The sequence below is a fragment of the Botrytis sinoallii genome (assembly GCF_014898435.1).
Source record: "Botrytis sinoallii strain Bc 23 chromosome Unknown BSIN_009, whole genome shotgun sequence".
Taxonomy (NCBI): Eukaryota; Fungi; Ascomycota; class Leotiomycetes; order Helotiales; family Sclerotiniaceae; genus Botrytis; species Botrytis sinoallii.
In genome coordinates this window covers 622,751-645,234 of record NW_024066036.1, presented here as the reverse complement: position 1 = coordinate 645,234, position 22,484 = coordinate 622,751, and the positions used below count along the sequence as shown (strand labels likewise).

Here is a 22,484-nt window from a genome sequence, read left to right as displayed (position 1 = left end):
TTAACGATTTTTGCAACAATACTCGTGCTAAGATTCCGCGAAGAAGATCTCGGAAATCGAATTGCAATTGAGGTTTTGCGTAGGATACTATGTCGCAGGAGTGGCGGTTGGAGAAAACACATATGTGTAGAAAAACGATATTTAGGAAGTGGAAGTGCTTTAGGGACGCTTAAATCATTGGTGCGTGCTGGTCGTGCGATAAAGCTGGGGAAACCCCTTATCGACGTTAGCGCTTGGGGCCGGAGATTTTAGGCCAGGAGAGCCAGCCACATCACACTCTGATGCGGACCGCTGGATGGAACCTCATGGCCAGGACCTACCTACCTAGTAATATCAAGCAAGGCCTTTCCAATCCATTTGTTTGGTCCATCAATGTGATATCAATAATGCACAGTCAACTGGTGAGATCAAGTTACCACTCATTCAATTTCCATAGACGGAATCACAAGATATGAATAGCCCCAAGAATCAAAGAAGATCTTATTATTTACTATTGAAATGAACCCTTAGGATATTAAAGAAAAGGGCTAATTAAGCAAAGGAGAAATGTAGCAATATTCAGTTTAGAAAAGCCCGGCTCCACAAAAGCAGTCCATTAAACTCTCCTCTAATCTCCTGTCAAAAAATTGTCGCTTTTGGCAAATACCATCTCGCCATCATAAACACAACCAATCATCCAAACTCACCAGATCCCAGCATCACCACCAACTAGCCATCATTCACATCCCTTGAATTTCCCTAATAGCCGTTCATGGTCATTCTTTGGGAGTTTCTGCTCAATTCTCTATCAGCTGATGGACTGATTGGTCTGCTACCAGCATGTCCTGCAGCACTACTCTCCTTGAGGGCCAACAATTGCTTAGCACGGAATGTTTCGTAATGGATTTGAGATGTAGTTTCGATAAGGTCTTGGAGATGGGTTCGGGTAAGGAAGTTTCGTAGGTAGACGAATTCGCAGTGGTTCTCGTCTTCGACATTGATAACACCCCATCTGTTTTGACGTCCTCGAACTGGTTTGCCTCCAACAATGATATCCTTCTCAGATCCAACAACGGCGAATGGAATGATGTCCTGATATTGTTAGTATGCTTGCTTGAGACACCAATGCAATATAATTTACCTTAATTTGTGCGTTCAACGCTTTCTCTTCCTCATCAAACTCATCATTCTCATATGGGAACATCTTCAAGTTGTGGAAAGCGAATTCCTCCTTTATGCGCTCCTTGAATGCAGCACGTTCCTCCAAAGTCAAAGAATCCGACTTGGCGATAACTGGTACGACATTGACAACATCTGAAAGCTTCTTCAGAACCACGATGTCAATTGGCTTCAAGGCATGGCCAGAAGGTTGAATGAAGAACAAGCAGCAGTGAATACGGGTATCTTGAATATATCTCTCTCTTTGAGCAGTAAGTTCCTTTCGGAGGTATGCAGAGTGTTGATCTTTAATGTATTTGACGATTGGATCCCAGCATCTATCATTGTTGACTTGATCTCCATAACCTGGGGTATCGACAATATTGAGTCGCAGCTTTACGCCATTCTCCTCGATGATGTGGGAAACGGTTTGAATTTCGGTGGTAGATCGTACTGGCTCATCTGGGGTGAGTCTTCCCTTGGAATCGATCAAATGTGAGGCGAAAATGGTGTTGATGAGGGTAGATTTTCCGAGACCGGTTTGTCCTACAAGATAAATCTATTAGAAAACTCACTCAAATCACTTGTCAACAATGTACCAAGTAAACTCACCGACGCAAATAACGTTGAACTGGAAACCGCGTTTCAAGAGCTTGCGCTCAATTTGTGATGTGATACTATCGAAACCAACATGGCTCTTTGGGAATACCGAAGGTTGAGGAGCGTGTCTATCAGTTATTGTTGACATCTTGGAAAGAGTGTATTAAAGCTTGAGTCTTTATAAACGAGGGTGTTATCTTTGAATTGAATGGAAACAAAAATGAAGATATTTATCTTCGAAGGTAATATGCAATCAAAAGTCGTTGATAAAGAACAAAGTTAGGGAAGGAGGTCAGTCTCCAGATTATTTTGGCAATATAGTGTGCACTTCAGGGGAAAGTAATTGGGCAAATCGAAGCTAATCTTAAAATGCGCTAGCTTATCTGTGAGTGGAAACTAGTGAATCAACCATGCGAGCCGAGAAGTGAAAGATTCAAGATTTTGATGAATTAGTATCGACAGTGAGGTTGAATACCCATACGTGCTTTATTAATTCTCCTTCGATATCTCAATCAAAATGGCGGCAGCTCATGCTACTACGTCGTCGATACTTTCGTCATTTCTTCCACGATTGGCACCTGCAACAGCGACTTTCGCAACGAGATCAACAACTTTATATTCGCGACAATTGTCACATCCATTACTCCCAGTACTCGCCATCCCATCTGCGATACATCTTAATATTCCCGGCTTTCTCGAAGGATTATGGGAGGGAATATTGAAAGCCGTACCAAAGAAGAAGACTTCACATATGAAGAAGAGACATAGGCAAATGGCAGGCAAAGGACTACAAGATGTTACAAACTTGAATAGATGCTCTGCTTGTGGTCACATTAAGAGAGCACATTTATTATGTCCATATTGTGTTGCTGGTAAAGATCTTCTATATGATATATCAGAGGATGGTGGTTAACAATGATTTAGAAATCAAGACCTTATTCAAAACCAATGCACACGAAGCAAATGCCGCTGCAAGAGAAGCCAGAGCAGATGAGATAGCTGAGCAGAAAGCAAGAATAGATGCAGGAAAAGCAAGAGCTGCAGAGGAAAAGACCAAGAGAGAGGCAGAATTAGAGCAGTTGGAAACTAAGCGGGCAGACAAGAAGGCAGCTAAGGATGCCGCGAGAAAGATATATGAGGAGAAGAATCCTAAGCAGATTATTGGCTCCAGAAGAATTGATTAGGTGATTGTGAGGGGTAGGAGGGAATTGGAGGGAATTGGAAGGCATGCGAGACGAAGGAACTGGTGAGAATCAGAAATGGAGATGATCATGTATGGCATCAGCCATGGCGTTTGGGACATGGAGAAGAGATCCTGAACCGTGAGGTATATATCCTCAGAACTGGTACAATCTATTAAACTGTACATCAAAATAAGAATATCCTACTGCATCATCGATATTTGAAATCTTATCTTCGTGTTATGTAAAATGCGTTTGCTGAAATTACCTGTGAGGTCATGATATTTTCTTCAACCCCGCCAAAGCTTCCAGAGCTTCAGCTTTATTCACAACATCCACCAAAAACACCTCTTCTTCCAAAACCCATATACCCAAATATTCAAATGAACCGGTGACAATGGTATGTAAACCATCGAATATGAAAGTACATGTGCTAATATTCAAAAGTCAAAACAATACCTTACAACGCATACGATCGATGATGGTAAATACTCCAAACTGCCCCTCTACCTCACCATCCCCCGCTTGCACCAATAGCTATATCTTAAATCCAGCATTCATGCTAACCCACCCCAGCCCATAAAACAGACATCTTTTCCCTCGCCGTAACTACCAGCTCTATACTCTCCGCCTCCGGTACATCCTCTCTTAAAGTCCACAGCACACTCACCACGCCCCCTTCTCTAACTCAAACTCTCCCCGCCCACAAACTCGGCTGTCACCACATCTGCACCTCTCGATCTGGCACTATCGCAGCATCCGCCGGCTTCGACGGTACAGTTAGTATTTGGAGCTCTTCTCCAAACGCAGAAGGATCAGAAGAATGGTCTCATCATGGCCATATTCTCGATGGCAACAAGCCCGGCGAAATCTGGGCGCTAGCATTAAGTGCTGATGGAAACTTCCTTGCAGCTACGACTATTGATGGGAAGATTGGGGTATGGGATTTATTACAAGGAGCTGAAGAGAATGCGGGAAAGAAAAGTGTAGGCAAGAAAATGAGAGAGTATGAGACGAAGGGGAGCTTTGGACTATGTGTGGATATTAGTGCAGATGGAAGATTTACGGCCAGTGGACATGAGAATGGAGGTGTTTACGTTTTTAATAATGATACGGGGAGAATGGTACATAGTTTACCTGGTAAGTTTCACGTATCAATTGATTTAGGACGGGACAAGAGCTAGCATACTAACAAATTTAGGACTGATCCAACCCATCCGCACCATTTCCTTCTCTCCCCTCTCTACTTATCTGGCTGCTGCTGGCGATTCCACAACCATTGCCCTCTACTCCGTTACCCATGGCGAACAAGTCGCTAATATGACAGGTCACACAGCCTGGATTTTCAGTATCGACTGGAGTTTCACAGGCGAATATTTAGTTAGTGGTGCTTGGGATGGCAAAGCCAAGGTATGGAGTGTAGAGGGAAGAAATTGTGTGGCGACGCATAGTGAGACGGATAAAGCGCTTTGGGCTGTCAAATGGTTGCCAAAAGTGCAGGGGAAGAGTGAGGCGTTTGTTACAGCGGGGGCAAACAGGAGTTTGAGCTTTTATAGGGAGGCTACAGGTGGTTGAGTTGATATTCAAGAGAGAAGGAGAGGTGGCGAAGAGAGAATGGTGAGCTTTTCTAAAGCTACTGCACCAAGACTATAGAGTCGAGTTTCATGCTCATCATGAGCGTAGGAATATAGCTCAATCTTGAGCCATAATTAAAAGTTCTAATGGCTACCTACATGTGGCACACTTGCATACTAAGTAGCTAAATCAAAAGTACGAATTCAAGCGAAGATAATGCAAGTTGCGATACCATGACAATTCTTTGATGCCGAAACACAAGTCACCAATCTTTCTCTCTTCGTTCACTGCCTTTACATCTATAAGCTAATCATGATCACGCATGCAAGCTGCTCTCCATATCACTGAAGTCCAGCCAATGCTAAAGTCAAATCTCAGCAAAGGATTAGACGTTCAAATTAGCTATTAGATTTACCAGATATCCAGAGAATAGCTCAGAGCTTTTAGAGCTAATTAGCTAGAGTTACTGGTTATTAGTTCCTGGGGTTGATTTTGGCGTGAGCTCCAGTGATCAAATGACAATACTTCAGGTGATTACCTAGTAGTTATAACTGCTTCCGATGAGGTCATTTATGTCGTTTTGCGAGCTGTTGATTGAAATCTTCAAACTTCTAGATGCTTGATAGTGCCTGATGCTTATGCTAGACATGTTTTACTTGCTTGTCTGATTATGTTGTCAAGTCAATAAATCATATCAATATACCTGCCAGTAATTCGTACCTCCGTCTCTCTAAATCAATTTTAAGAGAAAGAGTTGATATTCTATACATTACTTCAACCCTGCAAACATAGCTCTGAAGAATATAGACGGAGATGAAGATGCAGATGTAGATGAAAGAAGATACAAACACAAATACAAATACAAATACAGATACAGATTTAATTGTGGATGCGAACAGAAGAAGATAACCAAGATATAAACTAGAGGTACCGAAAATGAGATTCCTTAATCTCAGATACCGGCAAGAGTAAAGCTAATTGGATGTCAGGTAGATGTTAATAACAAGTCAGCATTGTTCAACGTTGACGATTTGGTACGAGCTGAGAGGGAAGGAGGGGGTATGTAATCATTGTATTGTAATATTCACACTTCTCTAGATCTGAGATATGGATGAGCGAGGAATAAATGATGAATCAATTATGGATCATTGGTTGATGAATGGTAATTAGATGGATGTGTAATTGTGATATCTATATATCTATATCAGTATCTATATCCATACTCTCCAACCCTTCATCTTGATCTTGCAGAGAGTCGGAGAGTCGGAGACTGGATTTAGAACTGAATCTAAGTATCTGGACCCCGGTAGTGAGTAAGTGAGTAGGTTAGATGCGGGATTCGAAGATACATACTTTGTATACACATCTACACACACATATGTACGAAACGAAACAATCCCATTCAAGCCCACCCAGCCCAAGCAGACAAACAACACAACACAACAGAGGACTCTAACAGATAACGAAAGCAACCCCCCCTCCTCCTCTTCCTGACCCACACAGCAAACAGGCAAGTCATTCCCTCCCGTCCCTCTAACCCTCTCTACCCCCCTCTCACAAGCAAGACATCTAGAGTTCCAGAGTTCCAAAATTCCATTACCGTAACATCTAAACCACATACACATTCATATCTATATACACTTACAAACACCTATAAACACACACATTATACTACACACACATATACATCCACATCTATAAACACTCCTAAACACTATACACCATACACACTACACTACACACATATATATATCCACATCCACATACACACTACACACCACACCACATATCAAACACCACACCACACACCATATACTACACACCACACCACACATCAAACACCACACCACACACCATATACTATACACCACACACATACAATATCACAAACAAACAATCAAACAAAACCCACACACAGCAAATTTCAAACCCATGCCGATATCCTACACTCAATACTCAATACTCAATACTCAATACTCAATACTCAATACTCAATACTCAATACTCAAGAAATGAATAAAGCTTATAACTTTCGGAATTTGAGAATTGAGATTAGATGTATATGTGTTTGTATGTATATATATGTATCGATATATACTTAGATAGTAATTATTATTAGAGTTGGATGGAGAGTGAGATGGAGAGTGAGATGGAGAGTTAGATGAAGAGTTGGATGGGAAGTATACTACTTCCTTAATTCCTTACTTGCTCTTTGAGATGAGATGAGAGGGATGAGAGAGGATAGGGTGAGATGGAATGAGATGAAATGAAATGAAATGAAACAAAATAAAATAACTAACAAATAACCAAAAAAAAAACTAATCAACTCAATGAGAAAAAGAAAATAGACATCCAGATATTCATACATCCTAAATTTTTTTTAAAAAAAAACAACATTTCCAGAATATCCTTTGAGAAGTGTACAAGTTTAGATTGGATTCTTCTGATATTAGGAAAAACATTGGGAGATGATGAAATGAAATAAAATGAAGTACCTAGCAGTCTTCTGGAGTGTAGCCCGAGAGTCTAGAAAGTATATCAACTCTTTGATCTTTACAAAAAACTTTGGAAGATAATGAAATGAAGTACCTAGTAATCTTCTTGAGTGTAGAGTTTAGAAAGTATATCAACTCTTTAGATCTTTGTTGTAATGAAAATGCTGAGGTATAATATGATATGACATATAATACCCCGAAAGGAACTTCATAAATCAAAACAACAAAACAAAACACACTTGAACATCCTCGATTTATTGAACTATCCATCTCAACCTTCGCTCCACCAACACTAATAACTGTAATTGTAAAGAAACAATCCTGGTATCTCTAAAATATGCACAAATTCATCTTCTCCCACCTCTCAAACCGCATCATCTCCCCCTCGAAACCATCCTCTCCCATCCCAATCTAGCACCTGGCTATATTTCCCCTCTCCATCGACTGTACTTCACTCCCCAAATCTAATCAACCCTCTCTACTCCCCTAGAAAAGAACCGCACCAACTAATCCCACAACTCCCAAGAATCCCGGAACAACCAAAGCTCCTGCAGCACCCGTAGCCGTAGCCGCGCTCGCACCAGTAGTGCTTCCCGTCGCGCTAGCGCTCGATCCAGTTGCGGAAGCGGTTCCGGTAGCTTTTGCGCTGCTTCCGGTTGCTGTTGCGGTTGCGCTTGCGGAGGCAGAGCCAGAGCCAGAGATAGATGCTGTGTTTGTGCCTGTGGCGGAGGCGGAGGAGGATGTGATTGCTGTTGGATTGGTTAGTGTGACGCACTTCTTATTTCCCTTTTCATTATATTCCTTCTCCTCTCATGCTCTTGGTGAACATCCCAAGCTGGGTCTACGGAACTTGCTGGTCGCTGTTCTCTCCCGTCCTGTGCCCGTCCTGTGCCCTTCCTTGCATAACAGAATTCGAAAACGAATAGAAAAACTCACTAATATTAACCCCCGCACCCTCAAAACAAGTAGCTTGGTAAGAGCTCACAGCCTCTTTGTATTTATCCCCCGAACATCTATCCGTGATATTTCCCGTCACAGCATGTTCCAATGTTCCGCACAGAGCCTTGAGATCGGAGGGATCGGATTGAACGTTGATAGCTGCGAGGAGACATGCGGGAGGAGTGGCGGTTACGGAGAGGGCGTTGGAGAGGAAGAGGAGAGAGATGGCGAGGAGAGTTGGGGTTTGCATTTTTGCGGTTGGCGTTGGGGTATGGTTGGATTTGTATGGTATGGTATGGTATGGAATGGAGATGAGGTTGGGTTTTGGAATCTTTCGTAAGTCTTGGGTTGGTTTGATGTTTGAGAATGTAATGGTAATTGCGACAGTAGAGTAGATTTAAAATCAAAGAATTGAATAACTAAAAGAATGTGTATGTAACCTTCACGATGAATACTGTAGATTGATCAATAAAAGAGAGGACAGCGACAATACGCAACGAAGTCTAAAGAATCGAATTTCCTTGAAAAAGGTATGTAGATAGATATCTATGTATGTATGTATGTATGTAGAAAGCAAAGTTGTCAAATGTTTCATAGCTCCCATTCGTAAAAGAAATGAAGGTCGCCAGTCATTCCTCCTGTTCTGATATGAATCTGCTGAATGGGGTTTGGTGGGGCTTGGCCCTGCTTGGCGGGGAAGGGATTGGGATTTGGGGGACATGCAACGCTAATTTTAGAGTTGGGCTTTAGGTGCTTTAGTGTCAGGTACCCGAGGTTGGGTGGCTTTTATAGGCTGTGATGGTGGAACTAATGGGGGGGATATGTTTGATTGATGGATTTTGGATGGATGTTATATCTTGGATTGATGGATGCTCTGTTTTGAATATCTATTGTGATGTAGGTACTTGAGAAGAAGATGATAAGATAGGTAGAAATCGAAGAATGAATTACCTCGTATGAACTTCAAGTAAAAAAGGGATCCAGATTTTAAAATTTGAGTTAACCTTAGAGTTTAATAAGTGAGTGGGGAGGTGATTTGAGACTGGAGATGGGCACGTGAAATTTGAAATTTGATATAAACCCTTTTCTATCAATAAACATCTTATATGTATTGAATATGTAGATAATGCTGTTGATATAATATATGTTAATCATTCATTTGTAGTCGAACATTTAAAAAAAACTATTATTAAGCCATCTCCCGCAATTCATCCTTCCTTCATCTCACGCCCGTCTAAAAACTCCAATCCAACATACGATCCAGTCATATACATGAAGTTTTCCCATATTCTTATCTGAAGCGTCAAGCCTCTGATGGGCGACTGCTATTTCCATCATATCATAAACAGAAAACTCATATTTTCCCCATTCTAACATTATGCGTATAGTTAACCTATACCGAGAAGAAAAAGAAGAAGAGGCGATAATTTCATCCCTCATCTGTCCATTTATTTCTCTAGCAAAGACATGGACATAGCACCTGCATAGGTGTTAGAGTCAAGCGACGAATATAAATAATCATACAAGAAAATACTAACCAGAAACTCCACCAAACATTCCAACTCCCTGCACTGCAGCATTTGGGAACGCAGCTTGTCCACAAAGACAGCTACACGAGCATATTCCATCAGAACCAACTGTCCCTGTCCCAGAAGCAACTGTCGCGGTAGAAACTGCACCGGCAGCTGAAGCAACAGCACTTGGAGATGTTGCACTACTGGCTCCGCCAGCAGAGGATCCTCCTTGAATAGCACTCTGGGTTCCAGTACCATTTTGTGCAACAGCCATTGCTTTGAACTGCGCTTGAGTTTTGTCGGCAGTGGGGTTGATACTGAAAACCATTCCTGATCCGCAGTGGCCAGCTTGACGACAGTAGAACCCTGTATCCGTATTAGTATTGTTGGTAGTTGAATGATATCTGTGGTATACTAACATTGAGGAGTATCAACCATGACTTGCATAGCCATGGCTGGGGGTGGACTGATGGTATTATTAACATTTGGTACGAAACCACTATCCATTCCACCGGTAGCCAGCTTTTCACACGGGGTTGTGAAAGCTGATTGTGTGAGAGTGTGATTTGCCATTTCGAAATTGAATACGATCATATCCCCTATAGCAGCGTTGACCGTCTCAGGTGTATATACCTTTCCAGCGGGGCCTCCCACTACAACGGTATGGGTTGCCTGTGCTGCTGCTGCCACTGTCGCACCAGCTACTTGAGCAACCGTTTTCGTCTCGGTCACTGTTTTAGTTGCAGCGCCATTGCCATCATTGGTCCAGATAATAATGATGTCCTCGCTCTTAGCCTGTACAATCGTGATCTCCTTCTTATTGACAACGAGCTCTGATGATCTCTCAGCGAATTCCGGTGTAATTATTCCCCGCCCAGCCAAGTCATGTTGAAGATTGCTGGCCAATACCAGTTGTGCTGCACACAATGCTGCGATAACTGAGGATCTCATGATGAATATATTAGGATATAAGGACTGAATGCCGTATGGATATAAGATGAAGATGAAAGAATGATATGTAAGCCGCGCTGCGGAGAAGAATTAAACTATCAAAGTTGTCTTGGCTTGTGTAATGATTGTGAGTTGACTAGAGTAGTAAAGTAGCCAATTGTCGAGGGCCTGCTCGTGATAGTAATTAATAGAGAAGGTAGAGAAGGTGAATGAAAGTGTTCACAAGTTTATGAATGATAGAATGTCGAAAAACAATGCATCAGGTCTTGGGGACGGTCTTGGTATAAATTCAACCATAAGAATGGCAATACCAGGACTTGAAGACAAAATGAAAAGCACTTGCTTCGAATATCCTTGGTCGAAACGACTCAATGAACGGAGGAGAAAAGCCTCCAGGATTTATCGTACCACTCGGAGACCTACTCGTCCGGATCCAATCCAATTAAACTGCCATGATAGAGAGAAATGTACTACTAAAAGACTTAATTCAAGGTTGTAAGCCAAAGATCCAACGTTTTAGAAACGAGGTTTGGATGAAGATGTGATGAAAACCCTTGTCATCATGCCAAGCCCAAACACAAGATAATCAGAGATCTTTTATCCCTGTATTCCAACGCCAAAGGTCACTGAAGATTGTATACACAGGCTATAGTATAGCCTATATCGAACTCCAATCCTTGCCCCATGAGAATATTTTACCCCGGTCCAGCCCTAACAGTTGCTGTTTTGGCACCTCCTGTGGCGCGTGCCAGATTCGTCTCAGCTGTCATGATGGGACGACGGGAGGCTGGATATAGGTAAACTTTAATGTTGAGATCCTTGAAAGGGCCAATGTCTCGAACGTTAGATTTGGAGATGAAAAGAAGGAGAAATTTTATCTGATAATTGATGGAAGCGCGGGAAAAGATTATGAATTGATGGAAATTTCGTTACTGAAGTTTTTAGAGGTTGGATACTCCAGGGGGTGAGATGAAAGTGACCGTTTCATCACATGCCCACATTCAGCAATGTCTTCCGCAGAATCCTATATAAAATGGACGCAGCGGTTTATTATCCCAGATGTTGTCAATTTGAGTTGTCCATTATCGAATGAAGTCCCCCAGTTCCACATCTCATCATAAGCATAATCATGAACTCCTTGAGGGATACAATCGTGAGAAGAGTAAAGAAACTTAGTTCAAGACGCAATGATGTAAGGTACCCGTTATCAATCATGAAACCATATAATACATGTCTCCTGTACCTGCTGTAACATCGGTTCTTCCATGAAGTACAAGCTAACATAAGATCATCCCTCATATGCTTTTGATGGATATGATATCTGCCACAACGGCACAACATGGCACAGCTCGGACTTCATCCCAATGCCAATCTTAATGATCCGGCTTGAATAAGATCAGATGGTTCAAACTATCCGTGTCACAGATAGTCGCAGTAGTGATAATAGTTCCCTCATAAAGAATCCATCCTATGCCTTGTGTTCATTATGTACCCTTACTTGGTTCTTGCTTTTGCTGTTGGCCTTCATACAATCCAGTATAGTAGCCAGCATAGTACCAAGACATCAATAAATTCTTAAGATTTTCATCGTGAACTGTATGAGAATTCCACGTCAGCCTCGATCTTACGTATATCATGAAAACGCATGCACGTCTTACCTTGACCAATTAACTGTGGTGGTAGCATTGGAGCTTTTGAAGACGAAGAATCAAATTTGGTCGCTTCTGGTGCGGATTTGTCACCAACCTAATAATACATAAGAATCAATCAAGTTATATAATGATAGACCGTTTTCAATGCTTACTTTTGGTTCGTTCGCTGTTTGGGTGTGGTCATCGATTTGCTCAAACTCGCTTTGCATGACAACATTTTCTTCCAGCGGTTCTTCAACACCTTCTCCATTATCTTCATTCATCTCCCCTTTTCTACAAAAGGTTAGCAATGTGATAACAGTCGGGAGAAGACAAACTTGCAATCCATTACTTTGGTTCTCGAATGCGTTCAACACATCCTCGACTTTCTCTCCTCGAGCATGGATACTATGATATTTCTATTTTGACATTAGCAAAATTCACACAATCGATACAAATTCTTTACCTCATATTCTTGTAGAGCTTCATTCCACGAATCTACGAGTGTGGAATCATCCCATACTTCTGCATGTGAGGCATTATTTTTTGACGCCATTTTGCAATGCAATAGTAGGTATGGTTGGAGAGTGAAAGAAATCGTGAAGTTGAAGGCAGCAAGATCTACACAGAATACTTCTTCTACCACAACATAACTTTGCTTCAGAATTGATTAATTGATCAAGAACTTTTTGATGGTGTTTTTATTTTACTCCTAGCTTAGAAGTAGCTTAGAAATAGCATTTATTACTTTGCAGTATGTATTTTTCGGCCTTTCGCATTAAAGCGTGACTTTCACGTGATTGCATCAGTTATGCTTGATAATGTCCGCACTTTGATCTCTTCCAAGGTTCCATTAAATTGCTCATAGTTTGAACTTCAGATACGAGAGAATAGTCTGTGTCAAAACAGAGTTCTTTAAGACATGCAACAAATTTTCTGCATGAGTAACGATTGGTTAGAATTTGTGAAATGGGAGTGAATCCTGATTCCAATGAGATAGGTGTGTTAATTCACTTTAAGCCAAGTCTATATTCATCTATGAATCTTGGCTTTGGCTGGTGTCTTTTCTAGTCTTATATTCAACGTCTCTCTATATACTTGAGCGCATGCCGTATATATTCCATCAATCTCTCGCTACGATTGGAAAAATTTCACCATCATATGTTGACTATGCTTGATTCAAGATATATAAACTCCTGAGTTGATGAAAATGATAAAAACAGCAAATCTTTTTTGTCAAGAAGTACATATATAGCTCGATAACTCACAGTCATAATACTTCTTCATATTTGATATCCACCCTCCTCATCTCGCCTCCACAAACCCCCTCCTTTACCCCACAAAACCTTCTCTCCCTCTAGCTCCCCTTATTATTGATATTATCTACCATAAATCCAGCATTCTTAATGATCACCTAGCTTCACAGACAATAGCTATGAAATTCACTTCGAACCCAATCACCTAAACTACATCCCGCTTGCCAAATTTCTCCCCCCTCTTCTCTTTGCTTCCCGGCTCTCCTCTACACCTACTCCATATATACAACAACCACATCACTTGATCTTTATCAGTTCCATGCTCGCGGCAAAATAGATCTCTCTTCTAGGATTACCCCAGGGAAACATCAAATACTTTAATTCCATTTCTTGGAGGCCGGCTTCGTTGTTTTCAAATCATCTAGCGTTATCGTGTACAAATCTTTAGTAGCGAAATGATGTCCAGAAATAATGGTGATAGCTATGTACCTGGCTGTCATGAATATGAAATCGTCTTCTAATTGGATAGGATTACGGGATGGAGGGAAGTGAAGATACTGGAAGGAGCTTGGACGAAGATGAATGACGTGAAGGATGGTGGGTGTGATGAGCGTGTCAAGGTAAATGGGCAAGAAATGCGAAGTCGATGAACGGGGAATTGGGACACAACTTGTTGGAAGTCACGAAGAGTGCTTTGGAGAATTTGGATGATGATGATAGACTAGATTTTGATCACCGAAAGACGGATTAATGCTCGCTTTTGTAAATATTAATAAGATTTGATATAAGCGTCATTCAAATTGATGACTTCCAAGGTTATCATTGAACGTTAGCCATCCACCCATGATATGCACAACACCGTGTGAATCACCGCCATTGTGTCACAACGCCATGCTAACGAAGCCCATACCTACATACGCCAAAGCCATGCATAGAATTACCACCAGGTGGATAGACTAGATAGTCAGTAGAGACAACTCAATGAAATCTTCCAGGATGTGCAACGTGTATAATCCTATAACTCCGCAACCGGTTGAAAGTGGAACGCCTAGATCAATGCACGCGAGCAGATACGAGTTTTAACGAGCTTCGGAATAATCATTCAAAGCAACGCAAACGAGTCCTATAGTAGATATTAGATCAGAAGGGACACTGTGGGGTATGTTTGAAGCAATGTAGATGTACCGCGATGATGACCATTGTATTGTCTGATTACTGACTGACTATGCAACTCCCAAAGACGAGCATAGTGATCTGAACAAGCAGTAACAAGGTAAGCCGAATCGGCACTAAAAGCGCAATCCCAGACCCATCTTTGATGACCTGTCAAGGTTGATTCAAGATTGAATGCTCTTGCTTCTGTTTGAGGCTGGTTTGGATTAGGAGCTAGGGCAGTAAAGTCTACCTCCCAGATCTTGGCCGTATGGTCTGCACTACATGTTGCGAGTTTCTTGACATCTGGAGAGAGAAGAACTCTAGTAATGTACTGGTTGTGAGCTTTGAAGTGAGTAATCGGCATAAGCTGAGTCTTTTCGCGGAATTGAAGGAGCTGCCAAACGTAGACGCTGCCCTAAACAGGAGTTAATACAAGTCTGATGCATCCCTCGCGCATGCTCTTACCGAGTTAGTACCAGCACACAAGGTTGATCCATCAGTTGCGACAGTGACGCTAGAAACAGGGACGTCTTCCTCCGGAATAAGTTGATGGGAGCAGTTATTTTCTGCAAGATCCCAAATACGAACACTACCTCCGCGATCACAACTAATGATTTCTCCTTGATTGGGATGAATCACTACATCATTAACCGGACAGCCATGACTATAACTTCTTTGGACGGTGCCACTCCGAGTCTCCCAGATTTTAACTGTGCCATCCTCAGAGCTTGTAACCATCCATTTTCCTTCGCAATGGAACGCGACGCCAGTAATATTTCCTGTATGTCCCTCGAATGTGAGAAGCGGATTCGGATTGGTTGACTTAATGTCATAAAGCTTAACAGTATGGTGGCCAGCCGCAGCTAAGAAACGCTTATCTGGGGATATGCATAATCGATTGACTTGAGAATCAGGGTGTTGAATTGTTCGAGAACAGATACCAGAGAGGGCCTCCCAAAATCTAAGAATTGTAGAACATCAATAACCCATGTCATTGTAAATCATACATAAGACTAGGCGTAATTCGTACCTGATTGTGTGGTCGTAGCCAGCTGTAACAAGAACGCAAAGAAGGTTAACAGGGTCTCCTTGTCCGTGAACGAGAACGGGTTGATATGCCATTTGAGGTCTGCAATGGAACATGACCATGAAAGAAAGAAGAGACGACGCAAAGAATGAAGTGGAAAGTAAACTTCACCCCGAGTGATGGTAAAGAAACCACTTCATCTGAAGATTGCAGTAGGCTGTTGAGCGAAAAAACATTACTTACCAGTACACAGAATAACGGACATTGTCTATTCCTTCCCAATACAACTTGATGAAATGACAGAAAATAACCAAGAAAGGCAAGATGTGTAAATCGTGGTTATGAATTGGCAATTGCACCTTCCCGGTAGAGTAGGTTGTAGAGAAATATGTATATAAAGTTCTGAAGGTATCAAACCACGATATTGATAGTGACGGTTAGGAGCTCCTCCTTCTGCTGGATACTAATCGACCGCCTTCTACATTGAGCTGGTCGGAACTAATTATTCCGAGAAAATACCATTTGATTACCTGGTAGCCTTGCAGCTGTAATAACTTAGCCTTGTCTGAGCTTGTCTTGAGCTTACATACAAAAAGGTACTAGGTAAAATTATCCAATGAAAAAAGCTCGAGCCAATCAAAAATCAGTCTCACGTGATGATTTCACCAGAACTTTTTGAAGTCGAAAGTCAGCTTCTCACCTTGCAATCATTATGTTCACTTTCATACATTCACATATGAGAGATATTTCCCACAAATAACCTCCCAAAATTTCTCTTGACTATACAAATTCAAACTCTACAAAGCTGGACTTCATCAAATGCCCTTTTTATGCCTTAAGAAGAAGTATAGCCGAGTAAACTTTGAAGTTGCGAGGTTGAAATATCTCTAGGCTACCAAGCTAAACATACATTTGTATAAACTACCAGCTGGATCCTTGGATTCAACACGAGCTACTATCACGAGCCGTTGTCGACAAAGTTTTGTCTTCAAAGTCTGTTCATTGAGATTGCTTGCGATCATCGTTCAGAGGCACAGTGTCAGAAGCATTTCTGTTCAAGCGATCGCAATTTTGTGGTGGAATATATTATTGTGACTCAAGACAGCTGTTAGAAGGATTACATCGAAGAGACCTCAAGATATCTCAAGATGGAGAGCACATCTGAAATGGGTGTGGTTCAGAATAACTTTGGTAGAATCGGAGGTAATTATGCTCCTGAAAATTCTCATGTTCCCTCTCAAAACAACCTCATTGGACTTACACCTCCTTCCTTTGAGCAGTACAATGACCAGAACTCCCTTGGCTTCCAAGATGATTATTCATTATGGGGCTCTTTTTCTATGGAAGAGAATAACCTCCAGGATAACGCATTGGACGAATATTCTCTTTGGAACGAAACAGGAAATATCGATGATCTTTACAATAACGGTCCAAAATGTCCCGACGATTATGTCGAACCACCAGTACCCAAGAGAAGAAAGTTCAATTCAGACTCAACTACTAAGCCTTCATCTTTTGAGTCAGCTACTCAAGAGGCTGCCAGTCCAATCACTGACTCCCTGTCCGTTTTCTCTCAACAGGCCATGCCCATCCAAAAGACGACAGAATCAGCCTCACCATTAAATGCCCCTAAGGCCCCAAGTGAAGTCTTTCAGCAAACAATTGGACAAGAATCACTTCTCTCCCAAGTATCTTCATCTGGATTGCAAATTTCCTCTGACAAGGACGGCCCCACTACATCTCCCAGTGGTCGGGCCACAGATATCCAAAATGTACCGGCCACCAATTCGGCTTACTCTGCTAGCAATCACAGTCACGTTTCGCAACCAACCACAAGCACGAGTGTCACTGCACCAGAAATTGGTCAAACCCCTTCTGCAACTCATATACTGTCTATTCCAGAATCTCACCAAACAGTTCAGCAGCAACCTTGTGGAGTTACTGGCGTTCCATTAGGACCCACCTACATACGAAGCTCACAAAGATCACAAATGCGAGTTGCATCGGATAGCTATGGTCATCAAGTTTCCCCAAATCAAACGCATACTCAGAGAAGACCATTTACTGCATTTCCTCCACAAAACATTGGGTTTACACCATTTCGATGTTCGTTTAATCAACATGCTACATCTGGCTCACGAGACTCAAATCAAGCTCCACAAGAAGCTACGGAGCAGGGTACAAGACTTTTTCTACCATCTGGGCCAACAAGTTCCGGTACCACTACCCAGAAGTCCTTGCCACAATGTTTAGATAGGAGCTCCATTCCACCTCAGCTTAGAGAAGTAATGGAAAAGTTTGAAAACAAGATTAGGATGGACGCTGATCTCAGAAACGCTTTTAACATTGTTTTTCCCTGTAAGTTCTTCAATCATTCACCTATTATTGAGAATTTGCTAATATTCATAACAGCGCGAAGCATGGAAGTTGAGGAATTGAAACAAAAGATTATCAACGAAAGACATCAAGCCTCTCAGAGAGAAAATGCTTTAAAAAATATGCTTACTGAGCTTCAAGATAATGCCACCGCTCAAGAAGCCTTGCAAACCAGAGCAATGGGTCTCCTTACTCAACTCAGAGCAAATCCTCAACACGATAGATCGTGGGTGTGTAGGAACTTCAACAAGGAACATGGTCAACCCTGTAACAATGTCCAGAAGGAATTCTATTTGACAAAAAAAGTTTGGAAAAGACGCGAAAGATGCTCTAAATGCAAAGCCAAGGTTCATGAGCTGAATCGACAATATCTTAATGATGATACAGCTGTTGCATCATGGAACTTTGAACAACTTGGTCCTTTCGGTCCCGCTTTTCCCGCCCCGCCAGAATTTCAACGCCCTGAGTCTTTGGAACATACGAGGAATACGTCCGACAAGGCAGAAAAGAATACAGTCATCTGGGTTGATTCTGCTCGTCGTCAGTCACTGCCTACTCTTCCTGTTGATGATAAAGATGTTCAAGAAAGTACGGAATCCAGATGGGCTTCATTACCACCACCTACCAAGAAGACTCGAGATCATACGCCATTGAATTATTCCAAGGCAACCCAAAATGCTTTGAGAGCGGCACTTGGAACACAACCCAAGGCATGGATGCAGCCACCAAAGCATATTGAGACGATTGTTTTGGATGATGAAAGTGATCAGGACGACGAGACAGATGAATCACAAGAAAGTTTCAATGAGATACCAGCAGTTGAGCAAGAAACTGGCGTTGAAAACACTATGGATGCTGATTTTGATGCTGAGTTTGAAGCAGAATTGGAGGCTGACCTCACTACTGCTCTTGAGACGGAAGTTTCATAGGAGGTACGGAATACTAGATTTACCACATTATGCTCGACGGACCTGCATTCTGTACTTATGAGCATGGTCTTCATCAGGTTGTTTGGCAGCGTTGGGTCAGCACGTTTGACTTCTATAGTCATTCAAGAATCGCACTTGTCACTTTGCCTTCCTTAATCCCTAACATCAAGATGCACAAGGGAGAGGAGCCTTTGGCAAGTGTGGGCCATGAGCTTTATGTCACTTATTTTCGACGAATCCTTTCACAAAAGAATCAGAATCGAGTCTGTATTTTCTTCTACTCGGGCCTGAGCTATTATATGGTGTGTTGGGGAGGAATCACGGCGACAAATTTTGTCTTTGTTTTGTCATTCTTGTATTTTCTTTTGCGTTTTTTCAATGTATTAAAAGGTGTTCAGTCCATTAGAGAGAATGGCTCTTCTTACGAGGGGAGATTCATAGCTATCATTTGAGTTTTCCTTCAGTGCACATCATTTCCGTTAGATCAGGGAGGATGCGCTACGTCATGATACCAATATAGATATGGAGAGTAATTTGCAGCTGCTTAGTACATAGCGCGTAGTGAGTTGTGCGGTGGGCTTGGGTTCTAGCCTTGGTATGGGCTTCTGGCTTGAATTCGAGGGATACGGTCAAATACCTAGGTACCTGAAGAAGGAGATCAAAACAAATAGGAGAATAATGACAAAACTTATTAAAAATGCGTTTTCGTATTCAATTACAGTTACGTGAAATGAAGAGGTGCTTATGGTGAAGAGATAGATGCTTTGGTATGGATTACCGCAACTACCTACATAACATGATAGCTTTTGAGTATAGACTTCATGCTTACTAGGTACATATATACCTAGGTAGTAAGAGGATGAATCCATCTCCTATTCAATGCCATGTTATATCTTGGTAGGTATGTACCTAGTGGGCACTAGAATCTAGATAGGCATTCAAGATTTAAGTTAATGTTTGGATTATTATTTACTATTACTGTGTAGGTAGGTAGGTAGGTAGGTAGGTAGGTAGGTAGATAGATAAATAAAATGAATAGGTAAATAGATATATGGGTGTATATATATTGAATATTATATATATTGAGTACTTATAGAGAGGGATATATTCGAATATATTTATATTCAGGCTATTCAAATTTGATCTGTTCTCCTATTCATCCCTCTCATCCCTCTCATCCCTCTCATCCCTCTCATCCCTCTCATCCCTCTCATCCCTCTCATCCCTCTCATCCCTCTCATCCCTCTCATCCCTCTCATTCATTCACATCCATCCATAATTCCATACCTATCTACCCACCTACCCAAATACAATCCCATAAATCTATAAATACATATAAATAAACCATACATTATTCTTTCTTGATATCTATCCATCCACCACCCAAGCTTCCACTTACCCGAACTTCCCACTACTCAAACTTCCCATAACCTAAGCTTCTTTTCAATAAACTTCTTAACAGACTTCTTAACAGACTTCTCATCCATCTCATCCCTTCCCATCCCTCCCCTTACTTCCACACAGCACAGTTCAATAAATACAATTTCCAACTTCCAACTTCCCTTTCTGCCTATCAGATATGTGAAATCTTGAGACGAGACAGTAATATATTGATATCTGAATAAACAAATAGATAAATAAATAGATAGGTAAATATTTCGAAGCATAGCAAAAGAAACCTATGCGTCGAATTTTACGGAATTTTTGTATAGTGTACCTACCTAGGTATATTGATTGTATTTTCTATACCCAGGAATCTAATTTGTATGTAGTGATATCATCTGGATAGAATACCATAATTTTTATTAGTTCAATTATATAAAGAATTGAAAAAGAAAACTAAAAACAAAGAATAAGCTTTACTTTTAATCTTTTGATATCAAAGATTTATTAGGTATCGAATGTTAGGCGCTCCGAAACACTGGCGAGCTGGCTCGCCTCGAAATAGATGGATAGATAGGTAGATAGATATATTATTATATCTACTTCTATTTAGGTATCTATCTCCATCAGTCCGGTCATACCTATCTGAATCTTGGAAAAATATATAAATTTCAATTCTAATTCCAATTTCATATCTAATACCTATCTACTTATCTATCTATCTACCTATCTACCTACCAATCTGAAGTAAGGGGGTGGAATGAATGGGATGGAATGAATGAAATGGAATGGAGTGGAATGAGGTGCATATATCTATCACATCACATTATATCACATCATAAGTATAAGAGACGAGTATAATATATTAGATATAAGGAAAGTGATCGATTGATTGATTGATTGATAGATTCCTTCCTCTATTTTCTCATTTTTTTTTCTGTTATGTATTTCAAGGAGGAAAGGAAGGGAAGAAAGGAAGAAAGAAAAAAAGAAAACTCTTATCTCGTCTCGTCTAGAACTCCTTGATACCATCTCGCATTCTCATAGAATAACATCTCCTCTCTCCTGCCCTCCTCACCACATATCAGCAAGCACTCCATTAAACTACACAGCCAAGACAAGAAAGGTAGGTAGTTTAAATAGTAGGTATGTAGGTATCTCATTTCGAGCGAGAAAATTGTAGTCATGAATTTAAAATTAAAAAGTACCTTCCATCCCATTCCTTCCAAACCAATCCTCAGATGCTAAGTTGAAAAATAAAAACACCATCGTTATGTGATTGGCATCACTCAATCCATACGAATTATTTTGTACCCATTTCCATTCCCCCACCACTGAAAAATCTCCTTTCCTTCATTTCCAGATTTCGATGTCTTCCAGTTATTGCAAAGGATTCGATGCGCAGTCAGGAATGGTAGATTGTTTATCCGTCGGAAGATAATAGGTATATCTTCACATCCATGAACGAACCATGCGAGGAAAGAAATGCAACGTGGAGATTCGTGTTTCTTTCAAATGGACTTCTTACAAGATGTAAGCAGCAACACCGAGGAGACCAGCAAGGCTGGCAGCAGAGAGTGCGATGGCGCGGTTTCCGTTGTTGGATACAACGATGGGTGCAGTGGTGGAAGCAGATGGGCTGGATCCGGCTGGGGCAGAGGTGGTTCCGGCGGATGATCCCTTGCTGGTGGTAACGCCACCGGTTGCTGCTGGTGCAGTGTTGTTACCCCAGGCGGGGGCAGAGCTGATGGCAGCAGAGCTAACTGGAGCAGTTGGGGCGGCAGTGCTAGAAGATGTTAGCATTGTGAAGATTTCATCTTCTGTGTCATGGGACTACATACCAGGTGTTGCAGATGACGGAAGAGGTGGTGTAAACTGGCTTGGAGATTGTACATGGGCAGTTGGTGATGGTGACGGTCTCACTCTGTGAAGCGCATTAGTATTTTGTGATATGGTAACTCCATCTTGAAACGAGGAAATGGTAGATCGCGTGGCTGGATTCTTCTGAATGGACCGCGCCAAACGACCATGTATTCATGTTTCGGGTGGGAAGAAGTACCTCGGTGGCAGTGTAAGTTACACCATTGAAGGAGAAACTGGTTGCAGCTGGGCAGACGGTGACGAAGGAAGTAACGACATCAGTAACCCAGACAGCAGACATGCTGGAGTTTCCGTTGGCGGAGGCGGAGACTGCGAGAGCAGAGATCATGGCGACGGTAGAGAATTGCATCTTGAAAGATTTCGATTGATATTATTAAGTAATAAGTGGTGGATTATGGTTGGATTATTTGAGAGTTTGGATTTGTTTACGAGAAACGAATGTAAGTGACCAAAA

At 41.5% G+C, this 22,484-nt stretch overlaps 9 protein-coding genes across 9 annotated transcripts; 3 read left to right on the top strand and 6 right to left on the bottom strand.

Moving 5' to 3' along the window:
• Positions 1-738: 738 nt before the first annotated feature.
• Positions 739-1,885, bottom strand: EAF02_005792 (uncharacterized protein; the record flags this gene model as incomplete). Its single annotated transcript, XM_038901840.1, has 3 exons — positions 739-1,071; positions 1,121-1,683; positions 1,750-1,885. 3 exons carry the CDS (start codon positions 1,883-1,885, stop codon positions 739-741), a joined length of 1,032 nt encoding a protein of 343 aa, XP_038758057.1.
• A 305-nt stretch (positions 1,886-2,190) lies between these two features.
• Positions 2,191-3,138, top strand: EAF02_005791 (uncharacterized protein). The gene is made up of 2 exons (XM_038901839.1): positions 2,191-2,609; positions 2,662-3,138. The coding sequence occupies exons 1-2, from the start codon at positions 2,255-2,257 to the stop codon at positions 2,919-2,921; spliced, it is 615 nt and encodes a 204-aa protein (XP_038758056.1). The 5' UTR covers positions 2,191-2,254; the 3' UTR covers positions 2,922-3,138.
• Positions 3,139-3,150: 12 nt separating this feature from the next.
• On the top strand, positions 3,151-4,743 carry EAF02_005790 (uncharacterized protein). The gene is made up of 4 exons (XM_038901838.1): positions 3,151-3,318; positions 3,366-3,402; positions 3,495-4,058; positions 4,120-4,743. The coding sequence occupies exons 1-4, from the start codon at positions 3,316-3,318 to the stop codon at positions 4,491-4,493; spliced, it is 978 nt and encodes a 325-aa protein (XP_038758055.1). The 5' UTR covers positions 3,151-3,315; the 3' UTR covers positions 4,494-4,743.
• A 2,731-nt stretch (positions 4,744-7,474) lies between these two features.
• Positions 7,475-8,177, bottom strand: EAF02_005789 (uncharacterized protein; the record flags this gene model as incomplete). Its single annotated transcript, XM_038901837.1, has 2 exons — positions 7,475-7,737; positions 7,925-8,177. 2 exons carry the CDS (start codon positions 8,175-8,177, stop codon positions 7,475-7,477), a joined length of 516 nt encoding a protein of 171 aa, XP_038758054.1.
• Positions 8,178-9,375: 1,198 nt separating this feature from the next.
• EAF02_005788 (uncharacterized protein) lies at positions 9,376-10,392 on the bottom strand (the record flags this gene model as incomplete). Its single annotated transcript, XM_038901836.1, has 3 exons — positions 9,376-9,407; positions 9,466-9,807; positions 9,861-10,392. The coding sequence occupies 3 exons, from the start codon at positions 10,390-10,392 to the stop codon at positions 9,376-9,378; spliced, it is 906 nt and encodes a 301-aa protein (XP_038758053.1).
• Positions 10,393-11,876: 1,484 nt separating this feature from the next.
• EAF02_005787 (uncharacterized protein) lies at positions 11,877-12,579 on the bottom strand (the record flags this gene model as incomplete). Its single annotated transcript, XM_038901835.1, has 5 exons — positions 11,877-11,986; positions 12,051-12,138; positions 12,197-12,317; positions 12,366-12,442; positions 12,490-12,579. 5 exons carry the CDS (start codon positions 12,577-12,579, stop codon positions 11,877-11,879), a joined length of 486 nt encoding a protein of 161 aa, XP_038758052.1.
• A 1,779-nt stretch (positions 12,580-14,358) lies between these two features.
• Positions 14,359-15,556, bottom strand: EAF02_005786 (uncharacterized protein; the record flags this gene model as incomplete). Its single annotated transcript, XM_038901834.1, has 4 exons — positions 14,359-14,402; positions 14,465-14,849; positions 14,900-15,395; positions 15,465-15,556. 4 exons carry the CDS (start codon positions 15,554-15,556, stop codon positions 14,359-14,361), a joined length of 1,017 nt encoding a protein of 338 aa, XP_038758051.1.
• A 1,053-nt stretch (positions 15,557-16,609) lies between these two features.
• EAF02_005785 (uncharacterized protein) lies at positions 16,610-18,766 on the top strand (the record flags this gene model as incomplete). The annotated part of the gene is made up of 2 exons (XM_038901833.1): positions 16,610-17,819; positions 17,874-18,766. 2 exons carry the CDS (start codon positions 16,610-16,612, stop codon positions 18,764-18,766), a joined length of 2,103 nt encoding a protein of 700 aa, XP_038758050.1.
• A 2,907-nt stretch (positions 18,767-21,673) lies between these two features.
• EAF02_005784 (uncharacterized protein) lies at positions 21,674-22,379 on the bottom strand (the record flags this gene model as incomplete). Its single annotated transcript, XM_038901832.1, has 3 exons — positions 21,674-21,935; positions 21,991-22,073; positions 22,209-22,379. 3 exons carry the CDS (start codon positions 22,377-22,379, stop codon positions 21,674-21,676), a joined length of 516 nt encoding a protein of 171 aa, XP_038758049.1.
• Positions 22,380-22,484: the final 105 nt, after the last annotated feature.

Excerpts from the sequence above, each read along its gene's own strand:
- EAF02_005791 (XM_038901839.1), top strand. The coding sequence starts at position 2,255 with ATGGCGGCAGCTCATGCTACTACGTCGTCGATACTTTCGTCATTTCTT. Across the intron at positions 2,610-2,661 it reads ATGTCCATATTGTGTTGCTG|AAATCAAGACCTTATTCAAA; the intron begins GTAAAGATCTTC and ends ACAATGATTTAG.
- EAF02_005790 (XM_038901838.1), top strand. Across the intron at positions 3,403-3,494 it reads AACGCATACGATCGATGATG|CCCATAAAACAGACATCTTT; the intron begins GTAAATACTCCA and ends AACCCACCCCAG. Across the intron at positions 4,059-4,119 it reads AATGGTACATAGTTTACCTG|GACTGATCCAACCCATCCGC; the intron begins GTAAGTTTCACG and ends TAACAAATTTAG.